At 42.1% G+C, this 22,005-nt stretch overlaps 1 protein-coding gene across 5 annotated transcripts in view; it reads left to right on the forward strand.

Annotated features, from left to right (window-relative positions):
* C2H3orf20 (chromosome 2 C3orf20 homolog) overlaps positions 1 to 22,005 on the forward strand; it is a 101,908-nt gene that overhangs the window by 66,789 nt on the left and 13,114 nt on the right. For all 5 annotated transcript variants that reach the window (XM_063602719.1, XM_055109521.2, XM_055109523.2 and 2 more), the window contains exons 13-14: positions 19,329 to 19,632; positions 21,850 to 21,957. In XM_063602719.1, the coding sequence (XP_063458789.1) occupies positions 19,329 to 19,632; positions 21,850 to 21,957 (412 nt within the window). The remainder of the gene's footprint in view (positions 1 to 19,328; positions 19,633 to 21,849; positions 21,958 to 22,005) is intronic.

A 22,005-nucleotide genomic window follows, 5' to 3' on the forward strand; every position in this document is an offset into this window, starting at 1 on the left:
TGCTATTTCTACATTTTCAGTTACTTCCTCCACTGGAGTCTTGAACTCCTCAGAGTCATCCGTGAAGGTTGGAGTCAGTTTCTTCCAAATTCCTGTTAAATGTTGACATTTTGACCTCCCATGAATCACAAATATTCCTTTTTTTTTTTTTTTTTTTTTTTTGAGACAGAGTCTCACTCTGTCACCCAGGCTGGAGTGCAGTGGTGCAATCTTGGCTCACTGCAACCTCTGCCCCCCGGGTTCAAGCAATTCTCCTGCCTCAACCTCCTGAACAGCTGGGATTACAGGCATCCTCCACCATGCCCAACTAATTTTTTTTTTTTAGATGGAGTCTTGCTCTGTTGCCCAGGCTGGAGTGCAGTGGCGTGATCTCAGCTCACTGCAAGCTCCACCTTCTGGGTTCATGCCATTCTCCTGCCTCAGCCTCCTCAGTAGCTGGGACTACAGGCACCCGCCACCACACCTGGCTAATTTTTTGTATTTTTTTTAGTACAGATGGGGTTTCACCGTGTTAGCCAGGATGGTCTCGATCTCCTGACCTCATGATCTGCCCGCCTTGGCCTCCCAAAGTGCTGGGATTACAGGCATGAGCCACCATGCCCGGCCTTTTTTTTTTTTTTTTTTTGGAGACAGAGTTTCTCTCTTGTTGCCCAGGCTGGAGTGCAATGGCACATGGCACAATCTCGGCTCACCGCAACCTCCGGCTCCTGGGTTCAAGCGACTCTCCTGCCTCAACCTCCTGAGTAGCTGGGATTACAGGCATGCACCACCATGCCTGGCTAATTTTTTGGTTGTTTTTTTTTTTTTTAGTAGAGATGGGGTTTCTCCATGTTGGTCAGGCTGGTCTTAAACTCCTGACCTCAGGTGATCCACCCACCTCAGCCTCCCAAAGTGCCGGGATTACAGGTGTGAGCCATTGTGCCCAGCCAATTTTTGTATTTTTAGTAGAGACGGGGTTTCGCCATGTTGGTCAGGCTAGTCTCAAACTCCTGACCTCAGGTGATCCACCTGCCTCGGCCTCCCAAAGTGCTGGAATTACAGGCATGAGCCACTGTGCCTGGCTCACAAATATTCTTAATGACATCAAGAATGGTAAATCCTTTTCCAAAGGTTTTCAATTTACTTTGCCCAGATCCATCAGAGGAATCACTACCTACAGCATCTATAGCTTTACAAAATGTATTTCTTAGGTAATAAGACTTGAAAGTCTACTCCTTGATCTGTGGGCTGCAATATGGTTGCTATATTAGTAGGCATAAAAATAATAATCTTGTACATCTCCATCAGAACTCTAGGGTGACCAGGTGCATTGTCAATGAGCAGTATTATTTTGAAAGGAATCTTTTTTCCTGAGCAGTAGTTCTCAACAGTAGACTTAAAATATTCAGTATACTATTCTGTGAATAGATTGCTGTCATCCAAGCTTCATTGTTCCATTTATATAGCACAGGCAGAGTAGATTTAGCATCATTCTTAAGGGCTCTAGGGTTTTCAGAATGGTAAATGAGCATTGGCTTTAGCCTAAAGTCACCAGCTGCCTTAGCCTCTAATAAAAAGAGTCAGCCTGTCCTTTGAAGCTTTAAAGCCAGACATTGACTTCTCCTCTCTAGCTATGTAAGTCCTAGGTGGCATCTTCTTCCAGTAGAAGGCTCTTTCATGTACATTTATAATCTGTTGTTTAGTGTAGTCACCTTCATCAATGATCTTAGCTAGATCTTCTGTATAACATGCTTTAGCTTCTTAATCAGCACTTGCTGCTTCACCTTGCACTGTTGTGTTATGGAGATGGCTTCATTCCTTAAATCTCATGAATAACTTTGCTAGATTACAATTTTTCCTTTGTGGCTTCCTCATCTCTCTCAGCCTTCACAGAATTAAAGAGAGCTTGGGCCTTGCTCCAGATTAGGCACTGACTAATAAGAATATTATGGCTGATTTGCTTTTCTATGCAGACCACTAAAACTTTCTCCATATCAGCAATAAGGCTGTTTTGCTGTCTTATTTGTGCATTCATTGGAGTAGCACTTTTAATTTCCTTCATGAACTTTTTCTTTGCATTCACAACTTGGCTGACTGGCACAGGAGGCCTAGATTTAAACCTATCTCAGCTTTCAACTTGCCTTCCTCACTAAGGTTAATCATTTCTAGCTTTTGATTTAAAGTGAGGTGCGTGCAACTCTTTTCACTTGAATACTTAGGAATCATTGTAGAGTTACTATAGTAGTTGGTCTAATTTCAATATTGTTATGCCTCAGGGAATAGGGAAGCCCAAGGAGATGGAGAGAAACAGGGGAATGGCTGGTTGGTGGAGCAGTTAGAACACACACAATATTTGTCAATTAAGTTTGCTGTCTTATATGGGCATGGTTCATTGGTGCCCCCAAACAATTACAATAGTAACATCAAAGATCACTTAACACAGATTACCATAAGAGATATAATAATAATAAATTTTGAAATATTGCAGGAATTACCAAGTGTGACACAGAGACATGAAGTGAGCACATGCTATTGGAAAAATGATGCCAATAGACTTGCTCAACACAAGGTTGCCACTAACATTCAATTTCTAAAAAAACACAGTATCTGCAACATGCAGTAAAGTGGAGCACAATAACATGAAGTATGTCTGTATTTCTTGTTCTCTGTTCTGTATATTTCATCTTTTTTTTTCCCTTTTGGTCAGCCTAGGTATTTTCTACTGACCTGTCTTCCAATTTACTCATGCTTTTTTTTTAACTGTGTCTAATGTGCTGATAAAACTCATCTTTTGAGTTCTTGATCTTATTTATTCTATTTTTCACTTTTAGAATTTCCAGTGGATTCATTTTTATTCTTACACTCTGCTGAAATTCTCCATCTTGTTTCTTATTTAATTGTACATTTTAATCATAGCTACTATAAAGCTTCTGTCAGATAATTCTAATATCTGCATTTCTATAAGTCTGTTTCTCACTGTTTTCAGCCAATCCTTGACTTTGTATCTAATATTCTTTAGTATGCCAGATATTGTGTATGAAAAACCGTAGACATAATTTAAGACTCTGGATGATATCATGTTCCTCTGGAGAGGACTTATCTTTCCTTTCAACAGGCGAGTAGGCTGGGGGCAGATGACTCTCATCCAAACAAGGATTGAAACTGTGCTTCAGCCTTTGTGAGGTCTTGTCTATTTTTGTTTCACCTTTACTCCTCAGATAGATATAGCTCTTCGGGTCCTCAACTGAAAGCCAAGGTTGTTTATCAGAGTCTTCTACCTCGGTGGGCCCTGAATTCCTGTTTTTCTCTCTCCAGCTTCGTGAACATGTCAGGAGCTCTGCTTGGCTTCTCTGCCTGTCATCCCTAGGTTTACTTTCAAAATCAGCACTTGCCTTGAAAGGTAAAAGAGTTCTAAATGTCATGCTCACTTTCATTAGTTTCTCTCTTTTACCAGATCCTAGCCCTGAAAATCTTCACTGACTTGTGACTCTAATGCACTTAGACTTACTTTAAATATACACTGTGTTGAACTTTCTGTGTTTTCTGAGAAGGATTGGTCTAAAATACCCTAAGCCATTGTCAGAAGTGAAACACCTGTGATTGTTCTGTGGGGATTCTTGGCTTTGCCCAGAAAAGAATTAAAGTGCAAGCTAGTGGTGGAAGAAAACAGCTTTACTGAAGAGGTGTTACAGCTCTGGCGGTGTTACAGCTCTGGCAGTGTTACAGCTCTGTGACTGCTCCTGCAGAGCAGGGAAACCCCATAGGCAGTGTGCTGAGAGTAGCAACTCAGGGCAGTTTTGCAGTCATATTTATACCTGCTTTTAATTACATATAGATTAAGTGGTGGGTTACGTAGAAATTTCTAGGGTAGAGGTAGTAACTTTTGGGTCATCAGGTCATTTTCATAGAAAGGGGCAGTAACTCCCAGGTGTTGCCACAGCAATGGTAAACTGACATGGCTCGCTGGTGGGCATGTCTGATGGAAAGCTGCTTCTACCTCGTCCCTGCTTTAGCTAATCCTCAGTTTGGTCTGGTGTCTGACTTATGCCTCCTACCTCAGCAAGAGTGGAAGCAAGCTAGTTAGAAGACTGTTTTAGTAATCTATTAGGTTGGTGCAAAAGTAATTGCCATTACGTTTAATGACAAAAACCGCAATACTTTTGCACCAACCTAGTAAGTAACATTAGTGATATGCTGTCAAAGATGGTCGTAGGGAAAAGAGAATTTTAAATTTACGGAGGACTTTTAGATTTTTGGCTTAAATAACTGAGCAACAATGGCGTCACTGACTCAGATGGGAAGACTGAGGGAAAAGTAGGTTTGGGAGGCGTTAGATGAGAATAAATGTATAAATTGCAAATGTATCCCCATCAGGGTACATTGGGATGTATGTGAGTGGGGACACTGGCCCAGATGGAGAGATCCCAGAATCCAGTCAGAGCCACTGTTATGAATTTTTGCAAGATTGGTCAGTGGGCTTCTGAGTCCTTTTCTCCTTTGATCTTAGAGCAATGTCTCCTCACTTCATAGAACCTAGTCCTAAAATCCTGAGAAAGTTATGAGAATTGGCCTCTTTAGGAGCAGATTTTCTTGTCTAAGACATTGAGACTTTCAAAATTTCAGTTTCTGTCAAATTGGTTGTATTAGTTCGTTTTCATGCTGCTGATAAAGACATACCCGAAACTGGGAACAAAAAAAGGTTTAATTGGACTTACAGTTCCACATGGCTAGGGAGGCCTCAGAATCATGGTGGGAGGCTAAAGGCTCTTCTTATGTGGTGGTGGCAAGAGAAAATGAGGAAGAAGCAAAAGCAGAAACCCTTGATAAACCCATCAGATCTCATGAGATTTATTCACTATCAGGAGAATAGCATGGGAAAGACCAGCCCACGTGATTCAATTACCTCCCCACTGGGTCCCTCCCACAACACGTGGGAATTCTGAGAGATACAATTCAAGTTGAGATTTCAGTGGAGACACAGCCAAACCATATAATTCCACCCGTGGCCCCCCTAAATCTCATGTCCTCACATTTCAAAATTAATCATGCCTTCCCAACAGTCCCCCAAAGTCTTAACTCATTTCAGCATTAACCCAAAAGTCCAGTCCAAAATGTCATCTGTGACAAGGCAAGTCCCTTCCGCCTGTGAGCCTTTAAAATTGAAAGCAAGCTAGCTACTTCCTAGACACAATGGGGGTACAGGTATTGGGTAAATACAGCCGTTTCAAATGGGAGAAATTGGCCAAAACAAAGGGGTTACAGGGCCCAAGCAAGTCTGAAATCCAGCGGGCCAAATTTTAAAGCTTTGAAATGACCTCCTTTGACTCCACGTCTCACATCCAGGTCAGGCTGATGCAAGAGGTAAGTTCCCAGGGTCTTGGGCAGCTCTGCCCCTGTGACTTTGCAGGGTACCGCCTCCCTCCTGGCTCCTTTCATGGGCTGACGTTGAGTGGCTTTTCCAGGTGCATGGAGCAAGCTGTCACTGGATCTACCATTCTGGGGTCTGGAGGACAATGGCCCTCTTCTCACAGCTCCACTAGGCAGTGCCCCAGTAGGGACTTTGCATGGGGGCTCTGACCCCACATTTCCCTTCTGCACTGCCCTAGCAGAGGTTCTTCATGAGGACCTCGCCCCTGCAGCAAACTTTTGCCTGAGCATCCAGGCGTTTCCATACATCTGAAATCTAGGTGGAGGTTCCCAAACCTCAATTCTTCACTTCTGTGCACCCACACACTCAACTCCTTGTGGAAGCTGCCAAGGTTTGGGGCTTCCACCCTCTGAAGCCACAGCCCAAGCTATATGTTGGCCCCTTTCAGCCATGGCTGGAGCAGCTGGGACAAAGGGCACCAAGCCCCTAAGCTGCACACAGCATGGGGACCCTGGGCCCAGCCCACGAAACCACTTTTTCCTCCTGGGCCTCCAGGCCTGATGGGAGGGGCTATCAGGAAGTTCTCTGATATGGCCTGGAGACATTTTTCCCATGGTCTTGGAAATTAACATTAGGCTCCTTGCTGCTTATGCAAATTTCTGCAGCCAACTTGAATTTCTCCCCAGAAAATGGGTTTTTCTTTTCTATCACATAGTCAGGCTGAAAATTTTCCAAACTTTATGCTCTGCTTCCCTTATAAAACTGAATGCCTTTAACAACACCCAAGTTACCTCTTGAATGCTTTGCTGCTTAGAAATTTCTTCCACCAGATACTCTAAATCATCTCTCTCAAGTTCAAAGTTCCACAAATCTCTAGGGCAGGGGCAAAATGCTACCAGTCTCTTTGCTAAAACATAACAAGAGTCACCTGTGATCCAGTTCCCAACAAGTTCCTCATCTCCATCTGAGACCACCTCAGCCTGAATTTTATTGTCCATATCGCTGTCAACATTTTGGGCAAAGCCATTCAACAAGTCTCTAGGAAGTTCCAAAATTTCCCACATTTTCCTGTCTTCTTCTGAGCCCTTCAAACTGTTCCAACCTTTGTCTGTTACCCAGTTCCAAAGTCACTTCCACATTTTCGGGTATCTTTTCAGCCATGCCCCACTCTACTGGTACCAATTTACTGTATTAGTTCGTTTTCACACTGCTGATAAAAACATACTCGAAACTGGGAATGAAAAAAGGTTAATTGGACTTACAGTTCCCCATGGCTGGGGAGGCCTCAGAATCATGGTGGGAGGTGAAAGACTCTTCTTACATGGCGACGACAAGAGAAAATGAGGAAGAAGCAAAAGCAGAAACCCCTGATACACCCATCAGATCTCGTGAGATTTATTCACTGTCACGAGAATAGCATGGGAAAGACCAGCCCACGTGATTCAATTACCTCCCCACTGGGTCCCTCCCACAACACGTGGGAATTCTGGGAGATAAATGCAAGTTGAGATTTCAGTGGGGACACAGCCAAACCATATCATTGGTGTAATAATTCCTTCTTCCTGTGTACTCTCCAGGTTCCTGTGAATAGCAAATACTGTTTCTTAGTTGTGAAAATGTGCTTTTTAAATAGTGAGTGCTGTGAAAATGTAGAGTCATGTGTTAATGTTTCCAGATATCCTCAGGGACATTAGTGGGAAGTAAGGAAGCAACTGACAAATCTGTTTGCCTGTTAGAGCAGGAAGGGGAGCAGTTGATGAGGCCAGGCTGAAGAGGTTAGATTTGATGTGCAGGACAAATTACTAGAACCCAGAGAGAGAGAGAGAGCAGTGAGGGAGGACCTTCTGACAGAGCCATTGGCCTGCAGTTGAGAGGTGCATGACCCCACAGGGAGGGAACTAGGGAAGTGGCTCTCCAACCTTATGCTCCTCTTTCCCTCTGATCTCCTGCTGGTGCCCCTACTGGCAAAACCCAACTAGAGTTTCCTTATGCCTATGCAAGCAAGTGCAAATATGCCTTATTTCTTCCGCTTTGCTGGCTTAAAAAGCATTATATTAAAACAGTGTTCTGAACTTTACTTTTTCACAATATGTCATGAATAGCTGTCATTCTTTTTCTTCTTGCTATATAATACCCACTGTATAGGTGTTCTGTGATTAGCCCAATCCTTTTTTCCTATTACAAGCAATGGAGGTAGTAACCATATACATTTGTGATATCACATTTGTACAACTATATCTGTAAATAAATTCCTAAAGATGAAATTATTAGACCAAGGGTCATGTGCATTTATAATTTTAAGAGATAGTGTCAAATTAATCACCATAAGATTATACCAATTTACATTCTCATCCACAAAATATGTTACCTTAGTATAGTTTTAATTTGTATTTATATTATTAAAAGTGAAGTTGAGCTTCTTTACATAATTTTTATGAGTTACATACAACATATACATAATATAAAATTGACCATTTTAACCATTTAATGAAGTGTGCAATTCAGCAGAATTTAATATACTCACAGCATCATACAACCATCACCACTATTTAATTCCAGAACTTTTTAAAATCACCCCAGAAGGAAACTTTGTACCCATTAAACAGTCACTTCCCATTCTCCCTTCCCTAGAAACTACTAATCTACTTTCTGTCTCTATGAATTTGCCCATTCTCCATGTTTTACATAAAGGGAATCATACTGTCAAAGTCAAATAAAAATATAGAGATGAATCTCTAAAGAAGAGCTTTTATTTGGGAAAACAAACTTGCAATTGGAGGCATACACACAAACCAGGCAGTCTTTGATATGTCCAATAACAAGGAAAGTTGGGGGTTTTACTAGAAAGATAAATGTTACATATTGTTTGGAAGGAAAGCTCCTTGGCGCTAGCAAAGTTTTGGGGAACTGGCAAACTCTGATTGATGAGTGATGCAGTAGGTAAAACTAGTCTTAGAATCACAGCAGTTCACTTAAGCTGCTACTAGGTAAATTTAGTCTTAAGGTTATAGGAGGTCATTTCAGCAACTGGATTGCGATATAATCCCTGAGTAGGCTCTTGTGCCTCAACTGTTTTTTCCCTGTGGTCTTGACTGTAATTTAATTGGTTATGACGAGATAACTGCAACATATATTATCCATTTTCACATCTCCTCCTCTTGGTCAAGATCTTTTTCTGAAAGCATCATTGATCAACTATCTTGAAGTTAGGCTAGTTGTCCCTCAGTGTCAGGATGGACCTGTTCCAGTGGTCTCTGGTCTCACATTGTGGGGAAGGTGATGCAGTCAAAGTCAAGGACCCTAGACACAATTGAGCAACAAAGAGGCCATAAGAAAGGAAAAAAACTTTCTTTGGGCAGTTTTGCCTGGAGTTTGTCATTGAGTTCTGTCTTCTTAGATCCATGGGCATTAAGCAATCATCTCAAAATGTTGAGCTAATATTATCCTGTTGGAAGAACTGATTTTACAAATATTAGACAGACAACAAGAACAGAGCTTAAAGCTCATAATACAAAAAATAACCAGCAACAGTATCCTAAATTCAGTTTTGAACCAAGAGCCAAGCCTAAGGGCAATTAACTAAACAAATCAAAAGACAATGGGGGAACTGGGAACTGGGTGAGAACTGTCGTAGCCATTGAGTAGCATTTTATGACTGGGTTGAATTAAAGCAAAGAGTGGCAACTCTAAAAGGGACTTCTAGTACAATTTGAACAAGTTAGGGATGTTGTCAAAGTTACCGACTAGGTGGCCTAAAGGATTTATTAGGTTAGGTTCTGTCAAGTTACTCATAGCAGTTACTGACTGAAATTTTGATTACAGCCGTTACTCTGTTCAGTGAAAAAGGTAGGTATTACAAGGGGTAAGAGTCTCATTATGATATGAAATCTTGTTTGGCATCTTGGGAAAATCTGTCTACAGCATGAAGTTGGCAATATTGCAGCTTGAATATCTCTGGTTATAGTGGTTATGGCACCAGCTGGCTTTGTTAAACTCCCTGTGTGGCCCACCCATTAAGCGTAAACCTTGTCTTTTGAAATTTACACCAAATTACCTAGCCTCAGTTTACAGGTATTTAGGAAAGAGCAGTTTCTGCCCTTAGTAATTCAATGAGAGAAAACTGGATTGAAAGAACCAAGACAAATTTAGGATCCAGTCTAGTCTACAGGTAGAAAACAAAAACTTGAAAACAATGCACAGGGCTACAATCTAATAACAGGTATATTACAGTTTTTCTTTGGAAACATGATTTTTCTCTTCAGTCATCCCACTTTCTACCAAAGACAATCAGAGTAAGGCAATATTGTTTGCAAAATAAGTTTAGTCTCATCAATTTTGGTCTGGTCATTTACATAAGTGCAGAAAGAATAGTAACTGATCACATAGAAATCTCAGATTTGACCTTTTTTTAAAAAATGTTGAGGCTAGGAAGACAAAGGCAGGCTTTATATTATATATATATGATATATTTTCTATAAACAATTTTTAATATGACATCTTAGTCAAACTTTTGTTTGCTGGTATTTTGCTGAGAATTTTTACATCTATATTAATAAGGGATATTTGTCTGTTTTTCTTTTTTGTAGTGTCTTTGTCTGGCTTTGGTATCAGGGTAATGCTGAGGTTTCCATTTCTTCTGTTTTTAGGTGAGTTTGAGAAAGTTTTGGTGTTAGTTCTTCTTTAAATTTTAGGTAGAATTCACAAGTGAAAATATCTAGTTCCAGGCTTTTCTTGGGGGGTTTTTGATTACTGATTCAATCTTTTTACTTGTTAGAGGCTTATTCAGATTATATATTTCTTCTTGAGTTAATTTTGATCATTTGTGTGTCTTAGAAATTTGTCCATTTCTTTTAGATTATCTGATTTGTTGGCATACAATTGTTCACAATTTTTTCTTATAGTTTTTAAATTCTGTAAGGTTGGTAATAATGACCCACTTTCATTTTTTATTTCAGTAATTTGCATCTTTTCTCTTTTAGTCAGTCTAGCTAAATATTTAGTCTGCTCTATACAGAGAACCAACATCTGTTTTGTTGTTTCTCTCTATGGTTTATCTATTCTTTATTTATTTACCTTGACTGACTCCAATCATTATTATTTTCTTCCCTCTGCCAGCTTTGGGTTTAGTTTGTTCTTCTTCTTCTGCTTTAAGGTTAGGTTAGATTATTGGTTTGAGATTTTCTTCTCTTTTAATGTAGGCATTTACAGCTATAAATATTCCTGACTGTTGCTCTCAGTGTATCCCTTAAGTTTTGGTACGTTGTTTTTGTTTTCATTTCCTTAAAGTGTTGTTTTCTAATTTCCCTTGAGATTCCTTCTTTGACCCATTTGTTGTTTAATAATGTGTTGCTTAATTTTCACATATTTGTGAATTTTCCAAATTTCTTCCGGTTATTGAATTCTAATTTCATATCATTGTGCTTGGAGAAGAGATTTTATAATGTTTTCAGTCTTTTTAAATTTATTGAGATTTGTTTTGTGGTCTCATATATAGTCTGTCCTGAAGAATGTTCCATGTGCAATAGAGAAGAATGTGTGTTTTGCAGTGCTTGGATCAAATGTTCTATATGTGTCTGTTAGTTCTAGTTGGTTTATAATGTTCTTCAAGTTTTCTATTTCCTTGTCTTTTGTCTAGTTATCCTATCCGTTATCAAAAGTGGGATGTTAAAGTATCTAACTATTACTATAGAATTGCCTATTTCTTCCTTCAATTCTGTCAGGTTTTGCTTCATATATTTAGGGACTCTATTGTTACATGTGTATATGTTTGCAATTGTTATATTTCTAGATAGCATAACTGTCTTCTAAATACATAATGTCCTCATTTGTCTCCCATAATAATTTTTTACTTAAAGTCTATTTTTGTCTGATATTAGTATAACCACTCCTGGTTTTTTTTTTCCTTTAGGTTATTATTTGCTTAGAGTGTTTGTTTTCAATCTTTCATTTTGAACTTAGCTGTATGTTTGTTTGTTTAGACATGGGGTATCACTATGTTGCCAAGGCTGGACTCAAATTCCTGGGCTCAAGAGAGCCTCCCACCTCAGCCTACCAAGTAGCTGGAACTGCAGACACATGCTACTGCATGCAGCTTTAGTTGTATGTTTGAATCTAAAATGCGTCTCGTGTAGGGAGCATGTAGTTGGATTACAGTTGGATTTCCATTCCACTGATCTGAGTTTTGTTTAAGACTTTAATCCATTTATGTTTAAAGTAATTACTGACTAGGAAGGACGTCTGCCATCTTGCTGTTAGTTTTCTAGAAATCTTTCTGTTTTTCAATTCCTCCATCATTGCCTTTTTTATGTTTAATTGATTTTTTTTTTTTTTTTACTGTATGGTTTTGAATTCCTTCTCATTTATTTTTCTGTATATTTTAGTTATTTTCTTTGTGGTTACCATGGTGATTATAAGTAACATCTTAAATGTGTAACAATCTAGTTTGAATTAATACCAACTTAGCTTTAGTAGCATACAAAGTTATCTGCTCCCGTACAGCTTCCTTCCCACCTCTCTACTTTATGTTGACATTGTTATAAAAAACGTCTTTATGCATTGTGTGCCCATTAACACATATGTACAATTATTGTTTTATGTATTTGTGTTTTAAATCATACAGAAAAAAAACAAAAAAGTTACAAACTGAAAAATATGACAATACTTCTTTTATGTTTACCTATGTAGTTACCTTTATCAGTGTTCTTTATTTCTTCATATAGCTTCAAGTTACTGTCTAGTATCTTTCCATTTCAACCTGGACTCAATGGCATGTTTTGTGGTGCAGGCCTACCAGGAACAAACTCCCTTAGCTTTTGTTTGTCTGGGAATGTCTTACTTTCTCCTTCATTTTTGAAGGATAGCTTTGCTCAATATAGAATTCTAGGCTGAGGCTGGGTGCAGTGGCTCATGCCTATAATCCCAGCATTTTGGGAGGCGTAGGCAGGCAGATCTCTTGAGTCCAGGAGTTTGAGGCCAGCCTGGGCAACATGGTGATAACTTGTCTCTACAAAAAACCTGTCTCTACGAAACAGCCAGGAGTAGTATCACATGCCTGTCATCCTAGCTACTCAGGAGGCTAAGATGGGAGAATCATTGTGCCCTGGAGGTTGAGGCTGCAGTGAGCTGTGATCATGCTACTGCATTCCAGCCCAGATAACAGAATGAGACCCTGTCTTAAAAAAAAAAAAAAAAAATTCTAGGCTGACAAGGGTTTTTTTTTTTTCTTGTTTCTCTTTCAGCACTTTAAATATGTCCTCCCACTGCCTTCTAGCAGCCAAAATTTCTCATGAGTAATTGGCTATTAATCTTATTGAGGATTCCTTGAACTTGATGAGTTGCTTCTCCCGTTGTTTTCAAGATGTTATGTCTTTTGATAATTTTATGATAATGTGTATCAATGTAGATCTCTTTGAATTTATCCCACTTTGAATTTGTTAAGCTTTTTAGATATGTAGATTTATGTCTTTCATCAAATTGGGAGAGTTTTAGGCAATTATTTCTTCAAATATTCTTTCTGCTCCTTTCTTTCCTGTCCTTCTAGGATTCCCATTATGTGTCTTGGGTATGTTTGATGCTGTCCCACAGACATCTTAGGCTCTGTTAATTGTTCTTCATTCTTTTTTCTTTCTACTCCTCAAACTAAATAATCTTAATTATCCTATCTTCAAGTTTGCTGACCCTTTCTTCTGCCTGCTTAGATCTATCACTGAATTTTTATTTTAGTTATTTTACTTTTTAACTCTAGAATTTCTGATTGATTACTTTTCATAATTCTTGTCTATTTATTGATATTTTCTATTAGGTGAGATATTGTTCTCCTGGTTTCCTTTAGTTGTTTTTCCATGGTTTCCTTTAGCTCTTTAGATATAGTTAAGTGGTTGAAGATGGCTGAATAGAAACAGCTCTGGTCTACAGCTCCCAGTGAGATTGACATAGAAGATGGGTGATTTCTGCATTTCCAACTAAGGTACCTGGTACTCCTCATTGGGACTGGTTGGACAGCGGGTGCAGCCCACGGAGGGCAAGCTGAAGCAGGGCAGGGTGTCGCCTCACCCAGGAAGCACAAGGCGTCAAGGGATTTCCCTTTCCTAGCCAAGGGAAGCCGTGAGTGAATGGTAAGAAAAAGAAATAAAGGATATTCAATTAGGAAAAGAGGAAGTCAAATTGTCTCTGTTTGCAGATGACATGATTGTATATTTAGAAAACCCCATTGTCTTGGCCCAAAATCTCCTTAAGCTGATAAGCAACTTCAGCAAAGTCTCAGGATACAAAATCAATGTGCAAAAATCACAAGCATTCCTATACACCAAGAACAGACAAGCAGAGAGCCAAATCATGAGTGAACTCCCATTCACAATTACTACCAAGAGAATAAAACACCTAGGAATCCAACTTGCAAGGAATGTGAAGGACCTCTTCAAGGAGGACTACAAACCACTTCTCAAGGAAATAAAAGAGGGCACAAACAAATGGAAGAACATTCCATGCTCATGGGTAAGAAGAATCAATATTGTGAAAATGGCCATACTACCCAAGATAATTTATACATTCAATGCTATCCCCATCAAGCTACCACTGACTTTCTTCACAGAATTGGAAAAGACTACTTTAAATTTCATATGGAACCAAAAAAGAGCCCACATAGCCAAGACAATCCTAAGCAAAAAGAACAAAGCTGGAGGCATCACACTACCTGACTTCAAACTACACTACAAGGCTACAGTAACCAAAACAGCATGGTACTGGTACCAAAACAGATATATAGACCAGTGGAACAGAACAGAGGCCTCAGAAATAACACCACACATCTACAACCATCTGATCTTTGACAAACCTGACAAATACATGCAATGGGGAAAGGATTCCTTATTTAATAAATGGTGCTGGGAAAACTGGCTAGCCATATGTAGAAAGCTGAAACTGGATCCCTTGCTTAGACCTTATACAAAAATTAACTCGAGATGGATTAAAGACTTAAATGTAAGACCTAAAAACCATAAAAACCCTAGAAGAAAACCTAGAAAATACCATTCAGGACATAGGCATGGGTAAAGACTTCGTGACTAAAACATCAAAAGCAATGGCAACAATAGCCAAAGTAGATAAATGGGATCTAATCAAACTAAAGAGCTTCTGCACAGCAAAAGAAACTATCATCAGAGTGAGCAGGCAACCTGCAGAATGGGAGAAAAGTTTTGCAATCTATCCATCTGACAAAGAGCCAATATCCAGAATCTACAAAGAACTTAAACAAATTTACAAGAAAAAAACAAACAACCTCATCAAAAAGTGGGCAAAGGATATGAACAGACACTTCTCAAAAGAAGACATTTATGCAGCCAACAGACATATGAAAAAATAGTCATCATCACTGGTCATCAGAGAAATGCAAATCAAAACGACAATGAGATATCATCTCACGCCAGTTAGAATGGTGATCATTAAAAAGTCAGGAAACGACAGATGCTGGAGAGGATGTGGAGAAATAGGCACGCTCTTACACTATTGGTGGGAGTGTAAATTAGTTCAACCATTGTGGAAGACAGTGTGGCAATTCCTTAAGGATCTAGAACTAGAAATACCATTTGACCCAGCAATCCGATTACTGGGTATATACCCAAAGGATTATAAATCATGCTACTATAAAGACACATGCACACATGTGTTTATTGCTGCACTATTCACAATAGCAAAGGCTTGGAACCAAGCCAGACGTCCATCAATAATAGACTGGATAAAGAAAATGTGGCACATATACACCATGGAATACTATGCAGCCATAAAAAAGGATGAGTTCATGTCCTTTGCAGGGACCTGGATGAAGCTGGAAACCATCATTCTCAGCAAAATATCACAAAGACAGAAAACCAAACACCACATGTTGTCACTCATAAGTGGGAGTTGAACAATGAGAACACATGGACATAGGGAGGGGAACATCACACACCAGGGCCTGTTGTGGGGTCAGGGGCTGGGGGAGGGATAGCATTAGGAGAAATACCTAATGTAAATGATGAGTTGATGGGTGCAGCAAACCAACATGGCACATGTATACCTATGTAACAAACTTGCACATTGTGCACATGTACCCTAGAACTTAAACTGTAACAATAATATATATATAGTTAAGCTGTTGATTTAAAATCTTTGTCTAGTAAGTCCAATATCTGGGTTTCCTTGGGGACAGTTTCTAGTAAATTTTTTTCCTGTGAGTGGTCCATACTTTTTTGTTTCTTTGCATACCTCAGGTTTTTTGTTGTTGTTGTTGAAAACTGAACATTTTAAATATTAGAATGTGGTAACCCTGGAAATCAAATTTCCCCTTTTCCTTAAGATTTGTTGTTGCTGCTTGTTGTAGTTTGTAGCTGTTTGTTGTTTAGTTACTTCTCCAAACTATTTTTATAAAGACTGTACCATTTGTAATGTGTAGTCTCCATTCAGTTAGGTAAGTGGTCAGCTAGTGATTTGATAGAGATTATCTGGAGCCAAAACAAAAACAAAAACAAAACTCTTCCAGTCTTTGCAGATTGGCTCTGTATTGAGACATTCATTCAATGCTTTTAGTCAGGCTGTTCACACCAAGACTAATCTGCATTAGCCTTTACCTTCTACTTTCAAAAAGTCCAGTGGTCAGCCAGAGATGAAAGCTTAGAGTGTTCTCAGGCCTTTTCAAAACATGGTTCCAAACCTGGTATCTATATTCCCTGGTATGCATGTGAGCCTTTCAAAGCCTTACTCTCCCATATACCTCCTTCCCCACCCTCTTTCTTCCCAGGCTTTTTAGCCTACTTATCTGTGCCTCTTCTGTTTCCCCTTGCACCATGAGGCTGTCTGGTATCTTTGTCTTTAAATGCACCTGACAGATGCTTCCCAGGAGGGACTGCTCCAGCCCTGAGAATGTTGCAAGTCAGATAAAACAAAGTCAAGCTCTGAGCTGATCCCTCAGGGAACCTCTAGACAGGCCAGCCCACAGAACCACAATTCCTTGAGAACAAGGTTCATATTGTCCCCTCTGGTATTAGCAAGGTGCACCAGGAACAGGGGCTGTCATTCCATGGATGCTACTGAGCAGGGCTATGAGGGATGGCAGGGGAGTAAGCTTAAAATGCTACAATGCTCTCTTACCAAAATTTAGCAGCATCTTTCTTAATTAAGCATTCCTCTGGTTGTTGCAAGTTTTTTCATTAGATTCCAGAACCTTGGATAAAGTTGTTTCTGACAGTGTTTGCCAGCTTCATTGTTGATCTAGTCAACGGATGTGGTTTTTGAGTTCCAAAATTAGAGTGACCACCATTTTTGGTGGCTTCACTCCCCTCTTTTTATGAGTTTATTTTTAAATCTTTATTTTTATTTATTTTAGAGACAGGGTCTTGCTCTGTCTGCCAGGCTGGAGTGCAGTGGTGTGATCATGGCTCACTATAACCTCGAACTCCTGGGGTCCAGCATTCCTCCCACCTCAGCCTCCCAAGAAACTGGGACCACAGGCATGTGCCACCATGGCTGGCTAATTTTTTAATTTTTAGTAGAGATGATGTCTTGCTATGTTGTCCAGCCTTGTCTGGAACTCCTGGCCTCAAGTGATCCTCCTGCCTCAGCCTCCCAAAGTGCTGAGATTACAGGTGTGAGCCACCATGCCCAGCCCTCCCTCCTTTATAATTTTTAAAACCTATATTCTTTTCTGTGAATTATTTGTTCACTACCTTTGTCCATATTTTATTGGGTTATTAACTTTTTCTAATTGATTTGTAGTATTTTACCTAGTGGAGACATTGGCCACTGTTCTATGGCAGGAGTTTCAAATATGTTTCTCGGTTTGTCATTTGTCTTTCATCTTTGGTTATGATAGTTTTGGTTTTTTGTGTATGTGTATTTTTTTTGCCACAGAGGGATTTTGGAGGCTTTTTTCTTTCATGTAGTTGACTTTATCAATCTTTTTCTATTATGACTTCTGGATTTTTTAGTCATAATTGTAAAAAGCCTTCCCTGCTCCAAAATTATAGAATAATTTCCCCATATTTTCTAGTAGAAACGTTATGGCTTAATTGCCCCACATTTAAACCTTTGATTATTTTGAACTTCTCCCTGGGTAAGTTATAATTAATAGATCCAGCCTCCCCCACCCCCTGCTCTGCCCCAGATATGCAGGTTCTTGAATAAGAGATATTCTTAACAAGTTTGTTCAGCAAGTACTTATCAGTATTAATAGCCCCTGAGAAATAATGCTCATCTTGCATTGCTTTTGTTTCAGGATGTCCTGGTTTCTAATCCTAGCCCTTGCCACTTAATTACCATATGAACTTGGGCACCCATTCACCTCGTGCTGTTTTCTAATCTGTAAATGGCAATAAGAGTTTCTGGGCTGGGCGCGGCGGCTCACGCCTGTAATCCCAGCACTTTGGGAGGCCGAGGCGGGCAGATCACGAGGTCAGGAGATCGAGACCATCCTGGCTAACACGGTGAAACCCCGTCTCTACTAAAAATACAAAAAATTAGCCAGGCTTGGTGGTGGGCGCCTGTAGTCCCAGCTACTCAGGAGGCTGAGGCAGGAGAATGGCGTGAACCCGGGAGGCAGAGCTTACAGTGAGCCGAGATTGCGCCACTGCACTCCAGCCTGGGTGACAGAGCGAGACTCCGTCTCAAAAAAAAAAAGAAAAAGAAAAAGAAAAAAGAAAAAAAAAAGAGTTTCTGTCCTGCCTGTTGCACAGAGTTGTTATAAAATTAACCAAGACAATGTCTGTTCCAAGACTGTGATGCTGTAAAATGCTAAGCATGCTACTGCCTTTCGTCATGTTTAGCATTTTACAGTATCCACAGTCTTGGAATAGACATCGATAAAGGTAGAATCATAGCAGCACTTTCTATTTGGATGGCGCTTATTCCCGTGTAAATACCACAACCCTCACAACAACCCGGTACAGTGTTTGGCACATAGTAGGGGCCCAACAAATATTGGTTTGAATATTTATTGAATCTCTGTTGAATCTTTACTATTTTTCAAATTCTACTGTTTTATTCCACTGAACAAAACACACCAAATTCATGAACTCATGGAACTTGCATTCTAGTAGGACAGAGAAGTGCAATAATAAAATTTAAAAGTAAAAGATATGTTAGACAGCAAGCAATGCTAAGAAGAAAAATAAAACAGGGAAGGGAAAGAGTGTTGGAAGAAGAGGGATGAAATAGGGCACTCAGAAAATCTCATTAAGAAGGTAACGTTTGGACAGAGCCTTGTGAGAGTGACATAATGGCTCTATGGAGGAACAGCAAAGGCCACTATCCTCCAAGACTAAAGGACAAGTGGAGGCCAGTGTGGCCGAAGTGCAGTGAGCAAAGGCAGGAATGCTGGAGAGTAAGAGATGTAAGGAGGACGAAATGCAGGGGGCAGATTCTTGCAGCCTTGAAGCACATGGCAGGGACTTTGGCTTTTATTCTGTAAAAGGTAGAAAGCCACCGGAGGGTTTCGAAGAGAGTAGTGACATGACGTGAGCTAGGTTTTAACAGGATCCCTTGGTCTGAGAACAGACTGAAGACAGGCCAGGGAAGAAAACACAGGACCCATTAGGAGGCATTTGCAGGCAGCCAGGCAAGAATGAAGGAGACTTGGACCACATCCGTGGGGGTGGAGGGGAGGAAAAGTGGTCAGATTGTGGGTCTGTCTTGAGTGTAGAGGGGACAAGCTTGCTGACAAGATTAGATGGGATGTGTTCGGTGTGAGAGAAGGGAGTTAAGGATGACACTAAAGCATTTTTTGACCCAATGGATGGGTGAAGGAGTAACTTGTTACTCTCATTTTGCACCGTGGAAAGAGGCCCAGAGAGGTTAGGGGACCTGTTCAAGGTGGTGCAGCACATTGGCAGCAGGGCCCAGACTAAAATCTGCCTGCAGCAGGGCCTTTGACCAGCAGGAGCCAGGGGGCTCTGGGAACCACAGACCTTCACCACCTTCTGAGGGTCCCTGTGCACTGTGCTCCTCCTTGCAGAGGGAAGGCCCGCGAGGGGCGCAGCCCCACCAGGTGGGCGGCCTTGCCCTCAGACTGCCCGCTGGTGCTGCGGAAGCTCATGCTCAAGGAAGACGCCCGTGCTGGCTGCAAGTGCCTGGTGAAGGCGCCCCTGGTCTCTGACGTGGAGCTGGAGCGCTTCCTGTTGGCGCCCCGAGACCCCAGGCAAGTGCTGGTGTTTGGGATCATCTCAAGCCAGAACTTCACCAGCACTGGGCAGCTCCAGTGGCTGCTGAACACTCTCTACAACCACCAGCAGCGGGGCCGTGGCTCCCCCTGCATCCAGGTTGGTCTGGGCCCAGTGAGGAGGCCCTGGAGGCCAGGGGCAGGGGTAGTGGGGCAGTCCGAGAAAACCCCCACAGTGCTAGGACTGGCTGAGCACCTGCCTGAGGGGCCACCCTCCTTCAGCTCCTTTCTCCTTGGAGCCTTTGTGTGTACTCTCCTGTCTGCAGTGTCCTCCCTCCCTCTGCTTCTCTCCTTCCCACTCATCCTCTAGTTCTAAGGTGAATGTCACCACATAAGGGCCAGGCCCTCTTCTGACCCTTGAGACAAAATCAGGGCACTGTCCTTTCCTTCCAGTTTGTGACTGTTTGTTGGTGTAAATATTTAGAGCACGGGCAGTGCTCACCACTGAATCCTCAGGGCTCTGAAAATACTTGTAGACTGTCACAAGTACCCACTGTGTGCTGGGCATGGACCGGGCCCTGGGCACCCAGCATGACTCAGATGCAAACCGGGCCCTAGAGGAGCTCCCAGTGTGGCAGCAACTCCAGCACTGCCAGTGAGGCCGTGAGAGGACAGCTCTGGGCACACAAGAGCCTGGGAACATGTGCCTGCTGCCATCTGGGGGTCCGGAGGGCCATCCAGGTTAAATGGGGTTTTGGCAGGTGATTAATGTTCCTAGAAGAGGCAGTGGCCTGTGCGGAGGGGGACAGGAGAGAAGCACTGCTCAAGGTCCCGGCTGGTTATGGCTGAGGTCTAAAGGGAGGCTTCCGGCCCATGGAACCCACTCCTGCCTACTCATCGCTGCAGTAGAGTCGTTCCCACCTATCAGGCTTATGTAATCCTCCAAGCATGCAGTCATTCCCAGCAACATTGGCACAGTTTGAAGGCTGGCCCCAACCCCAGACCAACTGGAGCAAAGGATGGCACATGAGCACATGAGCTGGGTGTCCACATGGTGACTTCCTTCAAGCCCTGTTTGCCCTCCTGTCTCCTAGAATCCGCTGTCTTTGCCCATTTCCCAATTGCTGCTGCAGAGTTCTGGGTTTTCATGTACACCAGGGGTAGGGGTTCTGCATGGACACCCTCCTCCCAGAAGTGGCCCCTCCCTGACTCTGGCACGTCCACCCTCGGGTCTGTGCTCCAGACCTTCTGAGCAGACACCAGTAGCCCTTTGACCATCTCAGTCCAAGAGTGTAGACTCAGCCACAAGCCTTTTCACTTGTCCCATACAGCAAAGCCATGTTTGTTTTCCAGAGCCAACCTCTAATTTAGTTCAATCCAGTGAGCATGTATTGAGTTCATTCTGTGTGTCCGTCCATGTAGAGACAGATAAAATCCCTGCACACGGGGGAACTTAGAGTTGATTTTAGCTTATCATGGGGCTAGTCGTTGTTCGCTAACAGTTGTCCCTAAGCAATTGGAGTGCTCAGGTTGCCAAGCCCAGCCATGAACAGTGTGAGTGAGGACAGGGCGTGGCCTGAGGCAGTTGAAGTTCATAAAGGAGTGGGCAGCAGGCCTGGAGGACAGACTTGGAAGCAGGTGTCAGATTAGGGTGTCTTTGGTGAATGCAGAAATGTTCCCAGACTTTCTCTTTCCCTGACAGCTAGAACACTGGGTGTGGTTCTGAGTTTCATATTGTAGACTGAAAGGATAGCTGGAGGCACCTGGAAATAAGGCAGATAAAATGGGAAGACAGCACATTGGCTGTATTAATAGATTTGAGGCATCCAGAAAGAAGGAGGGGAGAGAGGCCAGCTTTCCTCTGAATTGCCCAGACCCTACCTTGAGGTGTGGGTTCAGTTCAGGTCCTCTCCCTGGATATAGTGACTGGGAGGGTCCTGAGGGGCTTGCCAGGAGTGGGTAGGGAGTGGGGGAATTCTTTATGCTGTGTAAAGTAGACTCAAAAGCCTGGAAACGGGTCCACCTAAGAACACAGTTCCCATCTTCAAACCTCTGCAGTGCTACCCCCAGGGCAAGGGAGCAGTCACATTCTGTGGACCCCAGAGAGCCAGGCTAGTGGGAGTCACATGTGGGACAGCCATCTCGGAAATGGCCTTCTCCCCTAGCGGGCTCTAATCAGATCCAGGGACATCCTCAAGGGACAGTCATGGGAGGTGTGCATGCAGGCCCAAGGGCCCCTGGAGCAGGAGGAGTTGGGGAGAGGGAGTTGTACAGGGCTCCAGGACTCAGGGGGAACCAGGCCTAGCCGAGAATATGGCAATCCAGGTACATCTTATTGGCATGGGGGTGACCAGTTCTCATATTTCTCCCCTGGTAGTGCCGGTATGACTCCTACCGCCTGCTGCAGTATGACCTGGACAGCCCCCTGCAGGAGGACCCTCCCCTGATGGTGAAGAAGAACTCTGTGGTGCAGGGGATGATTCTGGTGAGCCAGCAGGGACTTGCTATCCACTGCCTGCCACCCCAGCCGCAG

Source organism: Pan paniscus, chromosome 2 (genome assembly GCF_029289425.2).
Source record: "Pan paniscus chromosome 2, NHGRI_mPanPan1-v2.0_pri, whole genome shotgun sequence".
Lineage (NCBI taxonomy): Eukaryota > Metazoa > Chordata > Mammalia > Primates > Hominidae > Pan > Pan paniscus.